The sequence below is a fragment of the Schistocerca cancellata genome, chromosome 1 (assembly GCF_023864275.1).
Source record: "Schistocerca cancellata isolate TAMUIC-IGC-003103 chromosome 1, iqSchCanc2.1, whole genome shotgun sequence".
In the NCBI taxonomy this organism is placed as follows: Eukaryota; Metazoa; Arthropoda; class Insecta; order Orthoptera; family Acrididae; genus Schistocerca; species Schistocerca cancellata.
Window position 1 is genome coordinate 572,662,831 of NC_064626.1, and position 21,296 is coordinate 572,684,126.

Here is a 21,296-nt window from a genome sequence, read left to right on the forward strand (position 1 = left end):
TTCCACTTCTGCTCTACAAGCTGCGTGGAATCTATTTCTAGCTTTTCTACTCGATTGGCTAATACACCTATTTCGTCTACCCTGTTAGTGTTTGCTACTTTCAGGTTGTTGACCTGTTCAGTCAGCTCCTGCACGGCCTTAGGTATCGACTCATAATTCTGTTTCATATCTGCAATCTCTTTTTTCATGTTTTCTAACGATTGCACAAGTTGCTGGTCCCGCTCAGCTTGCCGGCGTTCTCGCTCAGCTTGCTGGGCAAGTAAATTTTCTTCTAGCCTACGATCTCGCTCAGCTTGCTGGCGGTCTCGCTCGACTTGCTGTTGCGCAAATTCTGCCTGGTAATTCAGCACGCGCTCTAATATAGCCTGAAGCGAATACCCACCAGGCAGATTACCACTCGCTGGTTCCTGCTTTTCTGCTGGTGGTACAACTTCTTTCTCTACATCCCCTTGAGGACTAGTGGGCGGTGGCACCACTTCCTGTGCCCCTGCCCCCACATTCTCACATGTTATATCCTCAAAGAGAGTACTAGTACTACTTGAGGTACCCGGTTCCACATTTCCTGCACTAACTAATTGTTGTTCCTCAGTATCCATATTGCTCGGACGTTGACTACGCAACTTAACCATATTCCTAAATTGCTTACTAAAACATAAAGTCTGACAGTTTTGCCCCTTGCACACAAAATACGTTAATTTATCTACACTAACTGCACACTAAAAATTACTATCTACCATCAACTTTGTCCTGTCACGAACACTAACATCAAACTACGTACAATATGCACACCACTAGCGAAATGAGATCACTTCACTGGAGCACGACTTCTACAAACAGGACAACTACACTGTAGTCTTACCTTTAGTTTATCTTATCTCGGGGTTCGGCTGCCCCCGGATTACGTAGTCGTTACAGCTTCTCAGTACTATCAGGATCGTCTTCTCAGACTCGTTTGCAGTAGTACGTTTTGTCATGAAAGAGTGTTTACACATTCATTAATACATAGCATTGATCATGATATACATACATACATTCATCACTAAATACATATATATCTATACATACATAACAATCAACACTGAAAGAAAAATACATAAAATTTTATATTTGTGGCCACTGCAAATTCGGGCCCCGCGTTTTTGGGCGACAGTTTCGCGTAATAGTTCTCTCTCGCGAATTGTTAAATTGTTACTCTTTGGTTTATTTATTCTCTTTGTAACAACACATTTACGGAAAGAGTTACGCGAAATACTTTTATCAATGCTGTGCTTTGCTTTTCATTATCATCATTACCTTTTAGCGGAATAAAATGTATATATGGAAGTTTGATTGTTCTGGATCTGGCCTACAATTTAAGGAACGATTTTTCGTAACTGCAACTCATGCTAGAAATCAATATATCTTCCCTACTTCATAATGAGTAAAAGTTGAAATTACTTTGTTATGAACACTGATGTTACAGTTCGTATGATCGTTCAAAAACACAAGTTCGCAGTGGATTTTATTTCTCGTTAAAATGCTATTTCACACCACGACTAGCCCAAGAACATGAGACTCTCATTAAAAAATGCGTTGTCACTATAAAGTTTGCCAGATCAGAACGGAGCACAGCAAGATTCCTATCAGATTCTGAAGGTACATTAAATTATTTGCACTGTAAATTATATCCTATCAGCAGCCCGCGTCAATCTGCAACACATCATAAAATCCGCTGATCTTCACTGCCAGTCTGGGAGCTAAAAGAAATAATATTATTTTACTATTATTTTACCGCTTCCTTGCGGTATGCTCGACTATGTCGTAAGTCGTTTAAATACGCCGCGGCAGCGGCTTTTCGTTCTCCACGCAGCTCAGCACCACAGATAATATTTATATAACTGAAAAATGTTTCAACAGGATGGGATAATATGCAAGCAAGCTTAACAATAAATGATACAAGTTTTCATTTAAACAACTCTATTAAAACCTTTAAATATCTCAGTGATTACAGACCTTTATGAATTCAGGCGTAATGGCGTAAATTGCTTAGTCTCGACAAAAGAGTGCTACATTCGCGTTCTCTACGACAACAACAGGAGATCTTACTCGCGCAACTTCTAAGTTAAGAAGACAAAGACATTAATCTACATCACGTATTATATACTAGTTCATTTCTTTTATCTCTGTTTAACATTTATCTTCTGTGTCGGTTTTATTACTCGCCGACGCAGACGTTTTCAAAAATAAATAATAAAAAAAAATACATAATTTTATGCAATGACACAATATGATACATCTAATTCTCTAATTACTACATAATATATTGTTTTTGTTTCTCTAGACGTTACAAGCATCGCCTTACGTTTCCTTTACTCATGTTGCCGTTCATGTCATAACTTCTTTTTGAAGATCCTGCACATTCCGTTCAGCTGTTGTTCCAAGTCCTTTGACCTCTCTGACAGAATGACAGTATCATCGCCAAACCTCATAATTTATTTCTTCTCCCTGAGCTTTAATTTACTTTGTAGGTTTCTCCTTTATATTCCTTAAATAGCATCGGAGATGAGGTGTCTTACTGCCTCCTCAACTACTTTTCTCTTTCATGTCCTCTGACTTTCATAATGGCACTCTCGTTTCTGTAACTCTTGTTCTTTACCTTTTGCTCCCCGTATTTTATACCTGCCACGTTAAGAATTTTAAGGCGAGTATTCCAGTCAACCTAATCAAATTCTTTTCTCAATTTGTAATGCTATGAACGTAGGTTTGCCTTTCTTCCGTCTATCTTCTCAGATAATCCTTAACGGCAATATTGCCTCTTGTGTTCCTATGTTTCTTCAGTATCTGATTTTCCCCGTGGTCAGCTTCTACCACTCTTTCCATTCTACTATAAATAACACGTCTCAGTGTTTTCCAACCGTGACTTACTACACTGATAGTTTGGTACTATTCACACCTGTAAGCCACTTTAATAGGAATCTGAATCATTTCATCTTTCTTGAAGTATTAGGCTATTTAGCTTTTTTCATACCTTGCACACCAGCTGGCTCTTCAAAGGATCTTAATAATGGTGAGAGAATGTGGTATGAGCCAGAAGACTTATTTATACTTAGGTCTTTCAGTGCTCTGCCTGATTTTTCTCGCAGTATCATATCTTCCATCTCGTCTTCATCTAATTCCTCTTATTCTTCGATAACATTGTCTTCAAGGTTGTTTCCCTATATATTCCTTCCCCCTTTCACTTTCGCTTCTTTGCTTAGTACGGGCGTCTCACGTGAGCTATCGATTCTCAAACAGGTGCTCCTGTTTTCTCCAATATTCTCTCTGATTTTCTGATAAGTGGCATTTTTCTTCCCCTTGCCTGAAGTTCCGGAGTTACTTATGACGAACCCTGTACTTCACGCACGAAAGATGTCTCTCACAGGAACCTAATTCGCCCAGTTCTTGAATGTTCTGTACTCAGAGATTTTTACCAAGCTGGATTAACGGAAGAGATAGAGAAGTTTTAAAGAAGAACTTCGCGCTTCGTCACAGGTTCGTTTAGTCGGCTCATGAATACTCAACACGACAGGTATTGTACCTCTTCTTCCTCAAAAGATGTGAAGCTATCCAACGTGACGCAGAGCTCCACAACAACCCATTTGGTTTCTTTCCACTATACTTCCGTGATCGTACCAACTACCTTTTTCCTTCAAATGGTTGCGCCGTGAGGTACAATCCGAAAACTGATACAAAGGAGGATATGCCTCCTTTCTTATTTGATCCAATTTCGAATCTGCTGTCGCTATTATGAACGGTCCTGTGTCTGCACTGCCGAATGACTGTGATTTTTGACTTCTGGTATTGTAATTATATTCATCATTAGTCATTTTGAACTGCTCCTTGTTATTTATAACAAACTTCATAAGGAAATAAGTGTACTTTGAAGTATCATTTAAGTTGGCTAATCCCTGAAAGAGATATCAATAAGATGATCGCGCCTGAGCACCACAGAATTTTCTTACAGTACGTGTTTGAGAAACGAAAACTTTCTTTCTGAATGATGAGTTTCCCAAGAACATTATTGTCTAGAACGGTATTAACTGGAAATAAGCAAAACATGTTACTTAAATGATTTGTGGCTCCCCAATATTTGTAGATTCGATGTGCAAATGTGGCTGAACAGAGTGGTTTTATGTGTTCAAAAATGTCTTTTTCACATTTTTAACCCTCGTTAATACTGGTATCTAAAATTTTCATGTATCCACCCTAGCAACTATTTACTAGCCATGTGTTACAGATATCACTGATGAAGTATCTTTAAATCTACAGAACTGAATATGTTCTGTCGTTTTGAAACTGATAACGACACCATTTGCAGAAAAACATTTCTCCTGTTGCTGTATGTATATCAGGAGTGACTACAGCACTTGATTCACCAGCAAAAATAACCAATTCTGCTTGTTGTACATTAGGTGGAAAGTCGTTTATGCATGTAAAAAACAAAATCGAACCTAAGATAGAAGCTTGAGGAAACCCGTAAGTAATTTCTTCCCAGTCAGAAAAATCTGCACGGCTTAAATTGGGTGAATTATAAATCACAATGTTCTGCATTTTGTCTAAATGTGACATCATTCATTGGTTGCTTATACCATAAAAATACGTGAAGAATAGAGTTGCAGGCATCATCGGATTTCTTCGTGCATTTACGTTGTATTTTTGGCGTGCTGTGAAGACGTTAATCTAGGTCAGCTTTGTGATCAGCTACATAGAACTTTTACTGTGTCACGCAATCGTCTCCGAAAATTTAACATTGACTCTTCGAGTGTCCCATGATTGATTTCTGTGAAACAGATTAAAGTGGCCTCTTTGTGATATTACTTAATCTAGAGACCACACTGTTCACAACGAAGATACAGACACGATAGATGTGTTACGGGTTTAATAGACTACTGTTCATTTAGGCTCTGATAATCCATTGAGGACGGTGGGATAGCCGAACATGAAGAACCTGAATAATGAAAACCGAACAAATATAGCTTGTAGCTGGCCGTATTTACTTTATTGGTTGTACGGTTGTGAATTTTCGGTCTTAGACCAAAATCAGGTATTTCACAAAAAACAATCATCGATGAAAAATTATACCACAGAGGTTTCTACACATGTGTAAGCGATACGAAATTATACAGGTTCTGAATTTTTTTGTAAAATACTTGATAATGGTCTAAGAGAGAAATTGTACAATCGTACAACCAATAAAGGACAAATGATAGCCGGAACGAAATCATTTAGACAATTTATAGCACCTGTGGTCCCAGTCTCAATGAACATCAATGATAATTTACGTTTTCTCTTTAAATTTTCAATGTCCGAGCTTTTATGTTTGACGTTTCGGCAATGAGACCTCTTGGGTCTTTCCCCCAGAAAGTAGCAACTATCTTCAATTTAACTAGTTATCAACATAAAACAATACATTTGAAACTGTTCTATATTAACACTCTCTTGCAGCTGGCAGAGACGTTCACCGCCGATGTACAGGAGGCGATGGTCACCGAAATAAATCAGAAGCAAAAACTGTGGAGAGCAAAGGCGTATAAGCAGTTTGAAGGGAAAACATACGACGAACTCTTGAGTATGGCCGGCGGAAAAAGGTAAGACGATCGTCTTCTTTAATATCATTACTCTTTTCTGATGGCCGGATTCGTTAAACAGTTATCAAGTATGAAAGTTAGACATTTGAACACACTTAGATCTTAGTCGTTACTGCTACCACAATAAGAGCATCGGACATCAAGCTAATACCGTGTAACACCACTACTAGCCATGATATGGTGTAGAAGGGACTTCTAAAGTTTCTTCTGTTATGCCATATTAAACTCATCGTTGATTAGATCCCTCAGAGCTAGTAAACTGTGATGATGTTGATTCCTACTTTTCAGTCGCTGTTACATATACCACCTGACTTTTCTATACTATTACTATTGGATGATTTAACGGGCTAGGACCGATTTGTTGCCTGAATGTTCACCAAACTAGGGTAGTACGTGTGCAATCTATGAATGCGGAGCTGTTTTCATCTTCGAAAATGGAAGTCTCCACAGTACAGTCATCACGAAGATGTGGAAAGAAGGACAATACTGGGTCACAAAAATGTTGAAATAAACACACTGGTTCTTAATGTGAATGGGTTGGCTGAAATCGATACGAAAACCATCTTCCATACATCACAGAACCATCTACCGCCTAAACCACATCTTCCCCGCACTATGGTTTGAACGGCATCATTTAATAAGAGGTAGTATTTGAAAGTATAGGGTACTAAGTAGACACGCTTTATTTTCATTTTTGTGGTTAGAAATTGATGGTCACGCATTATTCTAAATTTCGCAGTCCTCATTAAACGAAGATTAGAAATCAAGACTAGACATACTTCTCGGCAGGGAGTTATTCGCGATACTTATTTTTATATAAAAAAACATTTTAAATTGGTCAGTCGCTGTTTTTATGTTTCAAACTGATCGGTTTCGGACAGTGTCTTCCATCTTCAGATCACTTGTTACAGGGTAGCCATTCTTAAGGAACTACCAATTTCAGTGGAACTAAGACTGGTTACTCTTCAACATTGAGAGGTGATCAGAAGGCAAATGACACTGTCCAAAACTCTTCAGTTTTAACCTAAAAATTCAGTAAACTACAGACTGAAAATAAGTCTATTTAAAGTTTAGATACATCTTTCCTTTTGCGATTTCGTTATTCCACTGGAGTATAAATTAATCTGAGGGTACGCAGACGTTATGGACTTAAGTATGCGGCATCTACGTAGCCTGCAGCAGGAACAACAAATGTTCCGAGTGGTTGTATCTGTGGGAATAATGCCTGCTAAAGGAAATTCTGATGAAGACGCAGTGGATGTTTCATACACATACACATGCACATGCAAACATTTTTAACGCTTTTTCTTTTCTGTACTGTTGAGAACGTTTTCTCTTTCCTCTCATACGACCCTTATACTGTTCTAAGTATATTTCAGTATCTATTCTGCCAGCTAAATTCTTACAATCATCTAGAAACAGCATTTCCGCGCCCGCCCCCCCCCCCCGCCCCCCCTATACTGTCCAACAGACATTACACTTCGAAACCTACACTGCCTGTACGTAACCATCTATTTGAACTTAACCTATGTCCCATTTTCTCACACCTCTCTATCCAGACCTCCCTGTCGCACATATTTGTAGATACCATTTGTCCTCTTATCTTCCGCAACATTCATAGTCTACCTGCACCAGATTCGCCACCTTAATCGTCAGTATTTATGTTAGCTACATAAACAGCATCAGTACAGGATGAGACTATTCTGTTACTTGTAGGTGAAAGAGGAAATTTTCCTGACTCCGCCAAATTACTGTTTCACTCAATAAATCCATATATGAAATAAGTTTGTTTGAAAAAATATATTTCACAATGGCCGAAGAGTGGAAAACATTACACTAAAATTGTATTAGTGAAGGTTTCTTCTACTATGTCTCTGTTTCTTTTTACTTCTTCTATGATTTTACAATATTTATTTTCTAGTTTACAATTTTGTTTTTATTTTATTCCTACAGCTATTTTCAGTGCAAATAATAGTTTTTGGATGATTTTACACACAAAATTTTGTCTAATCACGATTCACTGTAGTGTACCAGGGGAAGAGTGAGAAGTTAAACAAAAAATTAGTAAATGGAATGACACTTGGTTTACAATATAGAGGAAACAAAAAGATTGGTTGGTATTAACGCCACCTGTCCTTTCACCTTGCTCATATCGTCATGTTCAGCCAAAGTAAGTTGTGCAACACAGCTATAATTACAACAAACGTAACTTCAGTGTCAGTTGCTTTACATTTTCACATATTACCGCTATATTTTTCTTTGTGTTTCCACAGTTTAGTGAATGATGGCTTTTTTGCTTGCAGATCGGTGGTGATGCAGTGGCCACAAGCCGCTCCAGTGACGATGGAACTGAAGCAGCGAGCCTCGTACCTGCCCAAGCAGTGGGACTGGAGGAACGTCGACGGCGTCAACTACGTGTCTCCTGTGAGGTAACTTAAGTTGCAACCAGCAACACTACACTATCGCACGCATGGTACCTAAATCCCATAAGAAATGCCATCCTCACCATCTTCTCTAGAAGACTCTGACACTGGCGTCACCCGGATGTGATGTGAAGGGTGTGCGGTCAGCGTACGGCTCTCCTTGCAATTTTGCCGTTGTCAGCTTGCCAGACCTTCTACCTCTCACTCAAGAAGCTGCTTAGTTGACATATCGAGGATCAGTGCGTCCAGTTATCCATCTAAGGAAACACTTCTAACAGTACCGGGAAATGAATCCAGACAAATGGTAGTAAGATCTCTCAGATACGGAGGCGGACAGTGATCCAGTTACATCAGTAAATATATTTCCATTCACAATATTGTTACAAACGTTTAAATTCTTCATATAAATCCCCATGGTATCTACGTATGTAATTTTTTTTCAGCAGCTCTGCCATAAATATATTCTGAAAGACGTTGACAGGGACAGCGATTAGATCGTTTATCTGTCGCGTCGTTTTAGATAGTTTCGATGCTTCCGAAACGGTCTGGGTCTTGATTTTCGAGATGAAGAAGGTCTGCCGGAACCACATTTTGACTGTAGGGAGTTTCGAATAGCATTGCCAAATTGTGATTGTCCAAGGACTCCCAGACGCGAAAGATGATGTAGCTGACTGTTTTTTGTCTCTAAGCCATATGCACATAGTTTATAAGAGCTGAATAACTGTTTTTCCGGCATGAATTCCTTGTGAACCACACCCTTATCGTTAGAAACGATAATTAACATGTTTTTCATTCGACTTGATCATTCTTTTCACGTTCCGTCAGAGGGACTTCAAGATGTGGTATTCGCAACTTCGGTGCTTCTTCTCAGAATGCGGTAATGTGGGGAAACAAAAGACGGCGGGTTCTGGGAGGTATTAGTTAGTTACATGTTCCATAGATTATTTTAATGACCTTTTTTCTAAATCTTGTGGAAAGAGTCAATTCTGAAGTAATTAATTCATGATTACTTTCAGTGGATGTCTACATATTGGCCATTAACAAGTTCCTAAATGGCACATGACTTGTATGTAACATTGTAACTACTTTTAAAATTGTAATTCTTCATGCTTTCCCGGCGATCTGTTGACATCTTGGATATTCGGGAATCCAGCCAGATGTTCGCGTCGTTCTCGCACGATATTTCAACAGCATGCCCCGCTGTCCTCTTCAGGTGCTACCTGAGACTGGTCCTAGGATCGATCGAGTCCAGTATTTATGCCTGAAAGGAGCTGGCGTCCTGTAATCGGTCCTCCCCGAGTCGAGAATTCCGACTATGAATTCCACCTCTGTTTTGTGCTGGGCGCTCCATAATCGGTCCTCGCCACCTCGTGTGTTCCGTCTGCAGTCCGCGCCCGCCAGACGCGGCTACATTGGCCCTCTCTGGTCGCCGGTGTTCCGACCGCCGTCCGCGCCCCGCCTGACCGTCTTCTGAAGTCGAGTTCATGCTCTGGGGTGTGTCAAATCTGGTCTCTAATGTCCGATACCTTCTCTCACGGCTATTCTCTCGGTCTCCACTTCTATTTCTTGTAGAAGCCCGGAGAGTCCTGCGTTGAGTTTTCACAAGCTGAAGGGTTGGTTTCCAGGCAGTGCTGATTTGGTATCCCGAGTCACAGTTGATTAGATTATCTGTGACCTTAATCTCAATGGCTTCTTTAATGACACTATCCCAAAATCTCGAGGTCTGTGTCACAATCTTGGTGTCATCGTAATCCATTGAATGACCAAGTTCCAGACAATGCTCTGCTGTGGCTGATTTAGTTGTCTTTTTAGGTATGTGGATGATACCTTTGTCATCTGGCCCCATGGTAGAGAGAAGGTAGATGAATTCCAGCTACATCTCAAATCTTACCATCTAAATATCCAGCTCACAATGGAAATGGAGAAGGATGGTCTACTTCCGTTATTGGATGTTCTAGTGAAGAGAAAGGCAGATGGCACATTTGGACACAGTGTGTACCGCAAACCTACTCACACTGACTTATACCTACAAGTCAGCAGTTGCCACCATCCAGCACAGAAGAATGGAGTGCTCAAAACACTGGTCCACAAACTGTCAGATCCCGATAGTTTGGTCACAGAAATAGAACACTTACGATCAGTGTTCAGCAGGAATGGGTACTCATCTAAAGATATCCAGAAGGTACTTCAACCTGCCAATCCGCCAAAGGATCCAGAAGAAGAACCAGAAGAGACAAATAAGATGGCATACCTGCCATACATCGGACCTATCTCTGCCAAAAACAGCAGGATTCTCCACAAATATGACATCAAGAGCATATTTTGCCCACCCACCAAAATTGGGGCTATGCTGGGGAATGTAAAAGATGACCTGGGCCTACGCAAGCCAGGTATTTACAGCATACCATGCCAGTGTGGGATGTCATACATTTTCCAGGCCACCAGAACTGTGGACATCAGGTGTAAAGAACACCAGATATACACCAGACTCAGCTCAGACAGGCAACTAAATCAGCCATAGCAGAGCATTGTCAGGAACTTGGTCATTCAATGGGTTACGATGACACCAAGATTGTGACACAGACCTCACGATTTTGGTACAGTGTCATTAAAGAAGCCATTGAGATTAAGGTCACAGATAATCTAATCAACCGTGACTCGGGATACCAAATCAGCACTGCCTGAAATCCAGTGCTTGAGCTTGTGAAAACTCAACGCAGAACACTCCGGGCTTCTACAAGAAATAGAAGTGAAGACCGAGAGAACAGCCGAAAGACAAGGTGCCGGACATTAGAGACCAGATCTGATACACCCCAGATCATAAACTCGAATTCAGAAGACGGCCAGGCCGGGCACGGACGGCGGTCGGAACACCGGCGACCAGAGCGGGCCAATATAGCCGCGTCTGGCGGGCACGGACCGCAGACGGAACACACGAGGCGGCGAGGACCGATTATGGAACGCCCAGCAGGAAACAGAAGTGGAAATCATAGTAACAGTCATGAGATAGAGTACCCAACATCTCAGATCGGGTCTGACACACCTCAGATGTCGACCACAATCGTTGGGGACGGACAAAATGGGCGCGGACGGCAGTCGGAATATCCGCGACTGGAGGGGTCCATTGAAGCCGAGTCTGGTGGGCGCGGACCACAGACGGAACACTCGACTCGGCGTAGACCGATTACGGAACGCCTGCCGCGGTGGCCGTGCTGTTCTACGCGCTCCAGTTCGGCGCCGCGCTTCTGCTACGGTCGCAGGTTCGAATCCTGCCTCGGGCATGGGTGTGTGTGATGTACTACATAGTCCGCCTGCTTAGCTGAGTAGTAACGTGCTTGCCTCCCATGCAGCGGGACCGGGTTCGAATCCCAGCCTGGTTGTAGATTTTCTCCTCTCGTCGACTGGGTGTTGTGTTGTCCTAATAATCATTTCATCCTCATCACCGGCACGCAAGTCGCCCAATGTGGCGTCGACTGAAATAAGACGGCCGAACATCCCCGGATGGGGCTTCCCGGCCAACAATACCACACGATCATTTCATATACTATATAAATTGTTGGTATGGGTATTTGACGTACATAGCTGAATTTGGTGTTTTTGTCAAACATAGTGCGTGTTCGACGTGTTTTGATTGACAGCCGACATGGCAATATGGCGGACGCTGTCTGTGTTGATATTTCGCCGTGGATGTTTAGCAAGAAAGAGTTAATCTCAAATGGTTCAAATGGCTCTGAGTACTATGGGACTTAACATCTGAGGTCACCAGTCCCCTAGAACGTAGAACTACTTAAACCTAACTAACCTACGGACATCACACACATCCATGCCCGAGGCAGGATTCGAACCTGCGACCGTAGTAGTCGCGCCGTTCCGGACTGAAGCACCTAGAACAGCTCGGCCACCGCGGCCGGCCGAGTTTTTCTCGTTATATCGTATGTTGTAAGAATTGTAGAAACCGTAATATTCGGATATAAACAAAAGAGCACTGGCAGTCACCGAAATGGTTGCAGTGTTGTGTCTTCTTCAGCCATATATTATACAGGAATAAGTTGCGAAGAAAATCATTATTCTACATACAACATACAAGTGGAAGTTCAATAAAATAAAAATCGAAGCTCTCTGGTTCCTCCACGGACGATGTGTATTTTCCCATGTTATGGTATTTTAAGGAACTTAGGTTGTCGTGGGCACATTTATCTCTCCGTTTCAATCATTCTCTGGACCAGCGTCTTGTCTCCTTTTTCTTTTTTATTCACTGTATCAACGTCAATGCAGCAGCCATTCTCACCAGTGTCAAAATATTTTGTTACAGCTGTTTCAAAAGAGATGTTAAATCTGACAGTCTACATTGCTACCGCTTGTTTGACAAAGCCTTGGGCAGCAAACAGCGAAAATGGCAAACAAATGTAGTCGCTTAAAGCAGCCTTAACACAAGCCGAGGGTAAGCGACTCACACAGTGCAAAAAGGAGCGGACGCCTTGTGCTGCAGGCATCTGTCTGTGTCCCAGGTTCCAGATTGCCCGCAGACTCAGTATTCACACACCTAGAGGCCCCGTACACGATCAAACAATCTGTCAAATTTTACTATGTCTGTCAAATATTTGACGCTGTACGACACTGCTTTGCTGGTTTGTTATGCTGCGTGTCTGACGCGTCTGAGAGAAATTTTGACTCTCGGTAAATTTGATAAAATGGCAGACGTTGTTTGTGTTCGCGTTTCGCTGTGAGTGTTTAACGAAAATGAGTTTTACTAGAGTTCATCTCAATACATTTTGACTTTCCACAAAAATGGAAACTAATCAGGGATAAGCAGAAAACAACGTTGGCAAGTACTAAAGTGGTACGTTGTGTCTTTCCCAGCCGTATGTTACGCAAGGAGGGCTTAAGAGGAAAACAATATTCTACACACAACTAAACAGCGGGAGAGCAACTTAAAAAAATCGAAGCTCTCCATTCCTTACACGACGATGTATATCGTCTCACGGTAGATATTTTAATGAACTTTGATTAGGGGATCAAGTGGGAGAGAATAATTATTCACATGCTTGTAACTTCTTTTTCAATCTAAAGGCGAAGCAACTCGGTCATAAAAGTCCGATTGTCCATTTGATGAAAGTTTATACAATCACTAGGTTCTGAGTGTAACATTTCTTTCAGCAGATTACCTTGGGTGTATTTCTCTTTCAACCATTTCCTTGACCAAGCTCTTTTTCTTCTCTATACACAGTGCTAAAATCAACGCAAGAAATTCTTTGTGTCCATTGGTAGCCATTCCCACCAGTATCAAAATACACTACTGGCCATTAAAATTGCTGTACCAAGAAGAAATGCAGATGATAAACGGGTATTCATTGGACAAATATATTATACTATAACTGACATGTGATTACATTTTCATGCAATTTGGGTGCATATGTACAGGTACAGCTGCCCATGAAACTTCAACACGATACCACAGTTCATCAACAGTAGTGACTGGCGTATTGTGACGAGCCAGTTGCTCGGCCACCATTGACCAGACGTTTTCAGTTGGTGAGAGATCCGAAGAATGTGCTGCCCAGGGCAGCAGTCGAACATTTTCTGTATCCAGAAAGGCACGAACAGGACCTGCAACATGCGGTCGTGCATTATCCTGCTGAAATGTAGGGTTTCGCAGGGATCGAATGTAGGGTAGAGCCACGGGTCGTAACACATCTGAAATGTAACGTCCACTGATCAAAGTGCCGTCAATGCGAACAAGAGGTGACCGAGACGTGTAACTAATGGCACCCCAAAACATCACACCGGGTGATACGCCAGTATGGTGATGACGAATACACGCTTCCAATGTGCGTTCACCGCGATGTCGCCAAACACAGATTCGACCATCATGATGGTGTAAACAGAACCTAGGTTCATCGGAAAAAATGACGTTTTGCCATTCATGCACCCAGGTTCGTCGTTGAGTAGACCATCGCTGGCGCTCCTGTCTGTGATGCAGCGTCAAGGGTAACCGCAGCCATGGTGTCCGAGCTGATAGTCCATGCTGCTGCAAACGTCGTCGAACTGTTCGTGCAGATGGTTGTTGTCTTGCAAACGTCCCCATCTGTTGACTCAGGGATCGAGACGTGGCTGCACGATCCGTTACAGCCATGCGAATAAGATGCCTGTCATCTCGACTGCTAGTGATACGAGGCCGTTGGGATCCAGCACGGCGTTCCGTATTACTCTCCTGAACCCACGGATTTCATATTCTGCTAACAGTCATTGAATCTCGACCAACGCCAGCAGCAATGTCGCGATACGATAAACCGCAATCGCGATAGGTTACAATCCGACCTTTATCAAAGTCGGAAACGTGATGGTACGCATTTCTCCTCTTTACACGAGGCATCACAACAACGTTTCACCGATCAACGCCGGTCAACTGCTGTTTGTTTATGAGAAATCGATTGGAAACTTTCCTCATGTCAGCACGTTGTAGGTGTCACCACCGGCGCCAGCCTTGTGTGAATGCTCTGAAAAGCTAATCATTTGCATATCACAGCATCTTCTTACTGTCGGTTAAATTTTGCGTCTGTAGCAATTTTAATGGCTAGTAGCGTACTTCATGACATGAACAGAGTCTGCTTCAAAAGTGAGGTTCAATTGACAAACTCTGTTGGCATGTAATCGGACTTGTTTGACAAACCTTAGATAGCAAAGAGCGAATCTGTCAGACAAATTTGATCGCGTATGAGGCGTTACCAATTAGAGCAGCATCTGCTAGCAGCAGGTTGGAGTCATGGGACCCGCACCACAAAATTTTATATTAGAAAATGGGATGTGTAGGCTGGAATGCCAGATGACACGTGGGTATTTTACAGACAACTATATTGGTATCACGTTACCTACACGCGTTTACGTGCTTCTGGGCTTGCGTGGGACTTCTGAATCTCGAACATGTGTGAATCTAGTCAACTGAATCGGCACATTAACGCCATTAATATTAATTCGGTTCACACTGTACAACCGTGAAGTTGGCACATAACTTAGTGGTACTTGGTAACTTACCATCTCGCATGTTTCACTGTTGTTTCGTGTTAATACTGCACTATAACTAGCTAGAGATATGGGGAAGGGGAGGGGGCGTAGCTTCCCGCTGATAAGGATGATGATGCCACTGATGACGTCACTAATAAGGATGATACATTAATGGTAAGAACGATGACATCAATTATAAGGACGATGATATCACAGGATCCTCAAGATTCAGATGCAAATTCACGAAAAGTGGTCCAGAACATACATAGCATTCCCACTATCACGCAATAACCTTTCATTCTCTAAATGACAATATAATAATATTTTTAATATTTTTTTTGTTCTTGCCTTGTAAAGAGGCAAGTACACACCGTCATCTCAAGTGTTGGGAGCAAAGTGCTGGCGTTTGACACATGAAGCTTTTATGCGTACTAAGGGTTTCAATCTTTTAACGAATTAAAGCTAAGTAACGCACTTTGTACGGAGGGTGTACTGTGTGTGCAGGGACCAGGCGAACTGCGGGAGCTGCTTCGCGTTCGCGTCAGCCGCCATGTTGGAATCTCGGCTGCGCATCAAGACCAACAACACGCTGCAGCCGGTGCTGTCGGTGCAGGACCTGATGGGCTGCAGCGTGCTCGACCAGGGCTGCTCCGGGGGCTTCGCCTACCTCGCTGGAGGCCGCTACGGGAAGGTACTGTGCGACCTGACACCGACACTCAGCGCTGCATTCTTGCCTTTGAACAAGTAGTGGACTCACGTGTGAAATACACATTTCGTTTCGTCTGCTGATTATTTCCGCATAGCCGTTAGAGACCTTCAGGAACTGTGGGGAAAGAGCAAATCTACGAATTTCTTACCATGAAGTAAAGTACAATTTTAACATTAGTCTGCTGACGATGATAAAAATTACAAGTAAATACATTACTGTAACAAACGAGCATAGACCTGCGCGGCCATTAACAACTTCAGTAAAACTTTTCTTGATTGTAATATTATTCTTTTTTTGCGTAAAATCAGTTCCCCAGAGGATAAAACCACTCTTCAGCGACAGGTTTTATGCATTTGATAAATACTGCAAAGACGGAAAAGCCTGTGGCAAAAGTCAGCGACCGCTCTATTGGCCTTACTGCAAGTAGAGTGCAGCCTTTCTTTGTCGCGGCAAAAGAGAGGGGAGGATGGCTGGCCCTGGCCGGCTGTTACCGCCAGGAAATATTTGATATTAGGCTAAATGGACCTGGGTCCATCCTAGAGGGTGTGAAACGAATAGAAATCCCCACCCGCACCCAGGATTAAACCAAGCTCTACCATCTACGGTGAAGCATAAAAACCTTCTGAACAGCGGACCAACAATACAATAAGAGTGAAACAGAATTTACTCTGCATCGCGGTATAGGTTTTGAAAGTACGACTCAAACGAGAGAAAATACCTTCAGCACGACAAACAAAATTGAGAAAAAGCCTTTGGCCTAACACACAGCATTGGGCATCAACAATAACAATTACAATATTACCCTCGACCACAGACAGCAAATACAATAAATATATCTCCTGGAATGAACCGGCCTGCTAGAAATTTTAGTCGATTTTGGGTCTAGTGCTCGATACAGACGTGCTTTCCATGTTAGTTTGCTGCCTAGGGTTCGACCTAAATACATTACTGTGTTACCGAGAAGGATGGGGTGGTTGTAGATGAAGAGGTGGAAATCTATATGACAGAAATGATGAGCACTACAGCGACATGTAGTGGGTTCCAAATTTGGAAATTTGTGGTAAGGACTAAGGGACCAAACTGCTGAGGTCATCCCTCCCTAGACTTACGCACTACTTAATCTAACCTAAACTAACTTACGCTAAGGACAACACACACACCCATGCCCCAGGGAGGAATCGAACCTCTGAGGGTGGGAGCCGCGCGAACCGTGACAAGACGCCTTAGGCCACGGGAATATCTCGCGCGGCTGTGGCTTGGCTGTCCTGCGGATTTACTTGACGTTTCCAAATGTCGCACCACTCGACCATAAGATTCAAGAGGCTGCAGAGAGAAACGTGGAAGAGAAGGAATGTGTGGTGTGTAGAAAGATACCCGACATGATGGGAACCTATATCCATTATCGTGATTCATGTCGGCAGACTGCTTCGGAATAATTTCAACCACCTGCCCGTATATTCCTCTTCATGGTAAGTGGCTGCCTTGCTAGTACACGACCAAGTGAATACAGAACCCAGAGAAGAGCATTTGGAGGAGCGGTCGAAACGCTGGTCTATGAAACAACATGACGATGCGATCACATACCCAGAACCGTTTAACTGAAGATTTTATATTTTCTTCATCTGCTACATCCGTACCATTGGCTCAAACTGGTGTCCCTCACGTTATCTGAGGACTGACATTGTCACTGTGACAAGCGAAGCATAACCCAATTGCTCACCACTTCAAAAGTAACAAATGCTGCTCCATAGCGATACACTTCTCAACTGTTGTCAACAAATCGAGATTCAAAGATTGACGAGCCTTTTGAATATGCTACGAGAACGCCAGCTATCTAACACCGCTGTAAGCGCTGGGATATTTCATTCGTTTTCTCAGTGCTGCTGAAAGCCTGCTACAAATGAGACCTGCGGAATACTGCACACCTTTCTGTAGAACCCTTAAGGAAGTCTTCTCCAAGAGCATATCTCTCTCCACGTCATGTTCTGAACGAATGATAGATGAGTCAGTATTGTGAACCATGATTTGTAATTCGCGACACGTCTAGTCTCCTGCCGCATACAGTCGCGCACGTTAGCGCCGCTATCGTGATTGCGCTGAGACAGAGGCACAGTCAGCGGCGTTTTGGCGCTCCTGGTGCCACTACGATCCGCGGTGGAACAGCGTGAGACGAGGGTGCAGCAGTCACCCGCTCCGCTTGGAACGCGGTACATGTTCCGGGGCACAGCACCGTGTACGCGATCGGATCGCCGGTGAGTGACGTCAACAGTCAGCGTGGGGTGTGAAGAACTCGAAGTGGCGACCGAGGCTGGCAGCTCAGGCTGCGCTCAGAGGTGGGCAGCGGTGTGCGAGTCTTGGGCTGGTCAGAAAGGGAGCCACAGGGAACAGATGTGGACGGCGTGGTGATCAGTTGCTGGACGGCCGGGAACAAGCGAAGGCTGCAGAGTACCTACGAGCTGTACGCTGCAGAGCTGTCGGCGGGACACCACCAAAGCGAGGTATAGACGTGAGAGTTTTTCACTCTCCGGGAGCTTTTGCCAGTAATACGTGTCGTGTAAACAGTGCCGAGTGCCAGCCGGACTGCAGTGGCCGAGAGTGGGAAAATATCTCACATACACGCGCACTGCGAATAGAGGGCAGTCTCCATCTGCGGAGAGCTGCTCGCCATAGCTCTCAGACAAGGAAAACTATAGCGGCATTGTCGGCAGGGCTGACAGCAGTCTGCGTGTACTGAGCGGCCACACTGTGTCCCAGATTCACGATGTATTTCACAGATTGTACACGACTACATCTTGTTAATATATTTTGCCCTACTCACGTATACAGTAAATGAAACTATGCACGAAACGCCTTGTTTTACGCCATAATATGTGGCCATGGTAAGAAATCTGGTGGTGGTGTGTTGGGACTTATGGGCGCTCAACATCGAAGTCATCAGCGCCCTGACACACATTAAAAGGAACGAATGTGGACAGACCTAAGAAAACAAAAGCACACACTCAAAGAAAGCAGGAAAAGAAGGAAAATGCTACATAAGAAAGTAAAACCTAAGGAAAGGGGAAACATAGCAACAAAAATATCACAGGAAATTGTTATTGGCTGGCCACTTACATAAAATATGGGCGATCTTGTCACACAGTGAGCAAATTAAAATCCTCTCCCTAAAATCTTTGTAAAAACATTTGACAGGGTACAGAACTTTAAAACTTTAACCACATTCGTCCGAGTGTTGCCTAAAAGAGATGGCAGGTCCGCTGGCAAGTCAGCCGCGACCCGCTGGTCAGAAAATAAAACGCAATCCAATAAAACGTGGCGCACAGTGACCTGGACGCCACAAGCACCACACATTGGAGGGTGCTCTCGCCGGAGAAGGAAGCCATGCGTCATAGGGCTGTGGCCTATTCGAAGCCGAGTGAGGAGAACCTCGTCCCGTCGATGGGGCTGAAAGGAAGTACACCACACACGCGTTGAGGGCTTGACTATACGGAGCTTATTGTCAGTCACTTCCAGCCACTCATCCTCCCACCGACGCATGACCCGTGAGCTCAACAGCGAGGTGAGTGCGTGAAAGGGGATAGCACACTGAGATACTTGTGGATCGAGATACGCCTCCTTGGCTGTGAGATCTGCCCTTTCATTCCCTGCAATGCCGACATGCCCCGGAACCCAGCAAAAAGCTACAGTCTTCCCCAGTCCCTGTAGTCGGAGGAGGGCATCCTGGATGGTCTGGACAATTTTGTCTGCCGGATACAAACGTTGCAATGAGTGAAGGGCACTGAGTGAATCGGAACAGACAAGAAATTTAGGAGAGGAAGAATGTCTCATGTGCTCCAGTGACCCGTTTTACCTCATAAACGAACAGCACGAGCAAAGTAATCAATTTCGAAATCTCTAGACTTATCAACGCTACGCAGCAATAACATATGAAAACGTCATGGACATATTGTATAGAATTAACTAATGAAAAGAAAAAAATATTGGGACTGGAGAGACTTGATCCGATGTTGACACTAAAAAGACGACTAGTAATCCAGCGCACCGTAGTCTATGCGACGTCAACGACAAACACATTCTCCTCTGAACATTTACTGACGTTATCGAGAAAGTTGAGACTACTGTCGCGGTGGATACGCACTGGTAGTGAATGCCAGCGATGTTTCAGCAACAAAACAAATGAAGAAAGCTGCCAGGAATGGACTCAGGACGAGTTTGCGCATTTAGCTAGTTTGTACGAGGAGAGACCAGCGTTATGGTATGTGTAGTTACTGGACGCCAGGAACTGAGATAAGAAGCAAAGTTTGCTGCCTGAAATGGCACAAATTTTCTACTCTTCCACAAAAGAAATTTACCATAATATCCACAATTCAAGGAATCAGGCAAAGTGGTTTTATAACTTAGGTTAATCAATACAGAGAAATAAGTGAACTTACGTTTAAAACTAATTGTTTCGGAACTCGGAAAATTGCCACTTAACTTCAAGTATTACAGCTGCATCTATAATTTTACGTGGTATGCACCGATTATATTATCATATCGGGTGTTGAAAAACAGACCTTATGGAATTTACGAGTAGTTCCTTAAGTAAATATAAGTAAAAAAAAGTTCAAATAAAAGTATAGCCGGAAATGCTTCAATTATCAGGTAGCCACCTTATTTAGCTTTTGAACATCTATGGTTATCAAGATGCAATTGGTGTAATATTATTTCACCGTTATTGTTACTTTACCAGATACTAAAGAGAATAACAGTAGCTGAGGCGTTTCATGTACAAACGGTCTGTATTTAACACTACTGGATTTACGTACAATAGTATCTAGACTGGATATTTTGAGTTCCATTATAAACAAATGGCTCAAATGGCTCTGAGCACTATGGGACTCAACATCTTAGGTCATAAGTCCCCTAGAACTTAGAACTACTTGAACCTAACTAACCTAAGGACATCACACACACCCATGCCCGAGGCAGGATTCGAACCTGCGACCGTAGCAGCCCCGCGGCTCCGGACTGCAGCGCCAGAACCGCAAGACCACCACGGCCGGCCCATTATAAACAGTACTTCTTCCATCTCCATTGCTGTCATCCACTAAAATTTCGGTACTGTTGTGGATTTTCCACCAGGAGCTCTACAGTGAGATGCTTACATGCAACATGAACACATTCGTTTACGTTTCTTCTCTACCACTAACAGTATTAATAGAGCATCTGCAGCCCGACACTCTTCTATTGCAACCCCATTCCTTCACCACACAACTACGACTAAAAAATCTCGCCGAGAGTGGTCTCTCAGCTCTCATATGCACTGTCATCCTGCTGTGTGTAAATGCTTCCGAGATATGATCTCGCAAGACTTTCAGACTGAAATCGCTCGCAAGGGACTGTCAGACAGTAACTAACAGCGGAAACTCGGCCCTAGTGTAAACAGTTCTGCGAACGCTATCTGAGAGTAGCAAACTGTCTGAGAGCAAAAAACTCACCTGTTTTCCAGCCCTAACAGTCAGCGGGGAGCTTGGCCGCTTTGTGAAAACGACACCTGCTGGAGCGGTTGGTGTCTTT

General features: G+C 43.2%; 1 protein-coding gene across 1 annotated transcript in view; it reads left to right on the forward strand.

The window, feature by feature from the left end:
• Window positions 1–21,296, forward strand: part of LOC126161826 (dipeptidyl peptidase 1-like) — a 68,520-nt gene that overhangs the window by 33,252 nt on the left and 13,972 nt on the right. Inside the window, exons 5-7 of the mRNA XM_049917932.1 lie at window positions 5,464–5,606; window positions 7,910–8,035; window positions 15,536–15,722. Coding sequence (XP_049773889.1) covers window positions 5,464–5,606; window positions 7,910–8,035; window positions 15,536–15,722 — 456 coding nt within the window. The remainder of the gene's footprint in view (window positions 1–5,463; window positions 5,607–7,909; window positions 8,036–15,535; window positions 15,723–21,296) is intronic.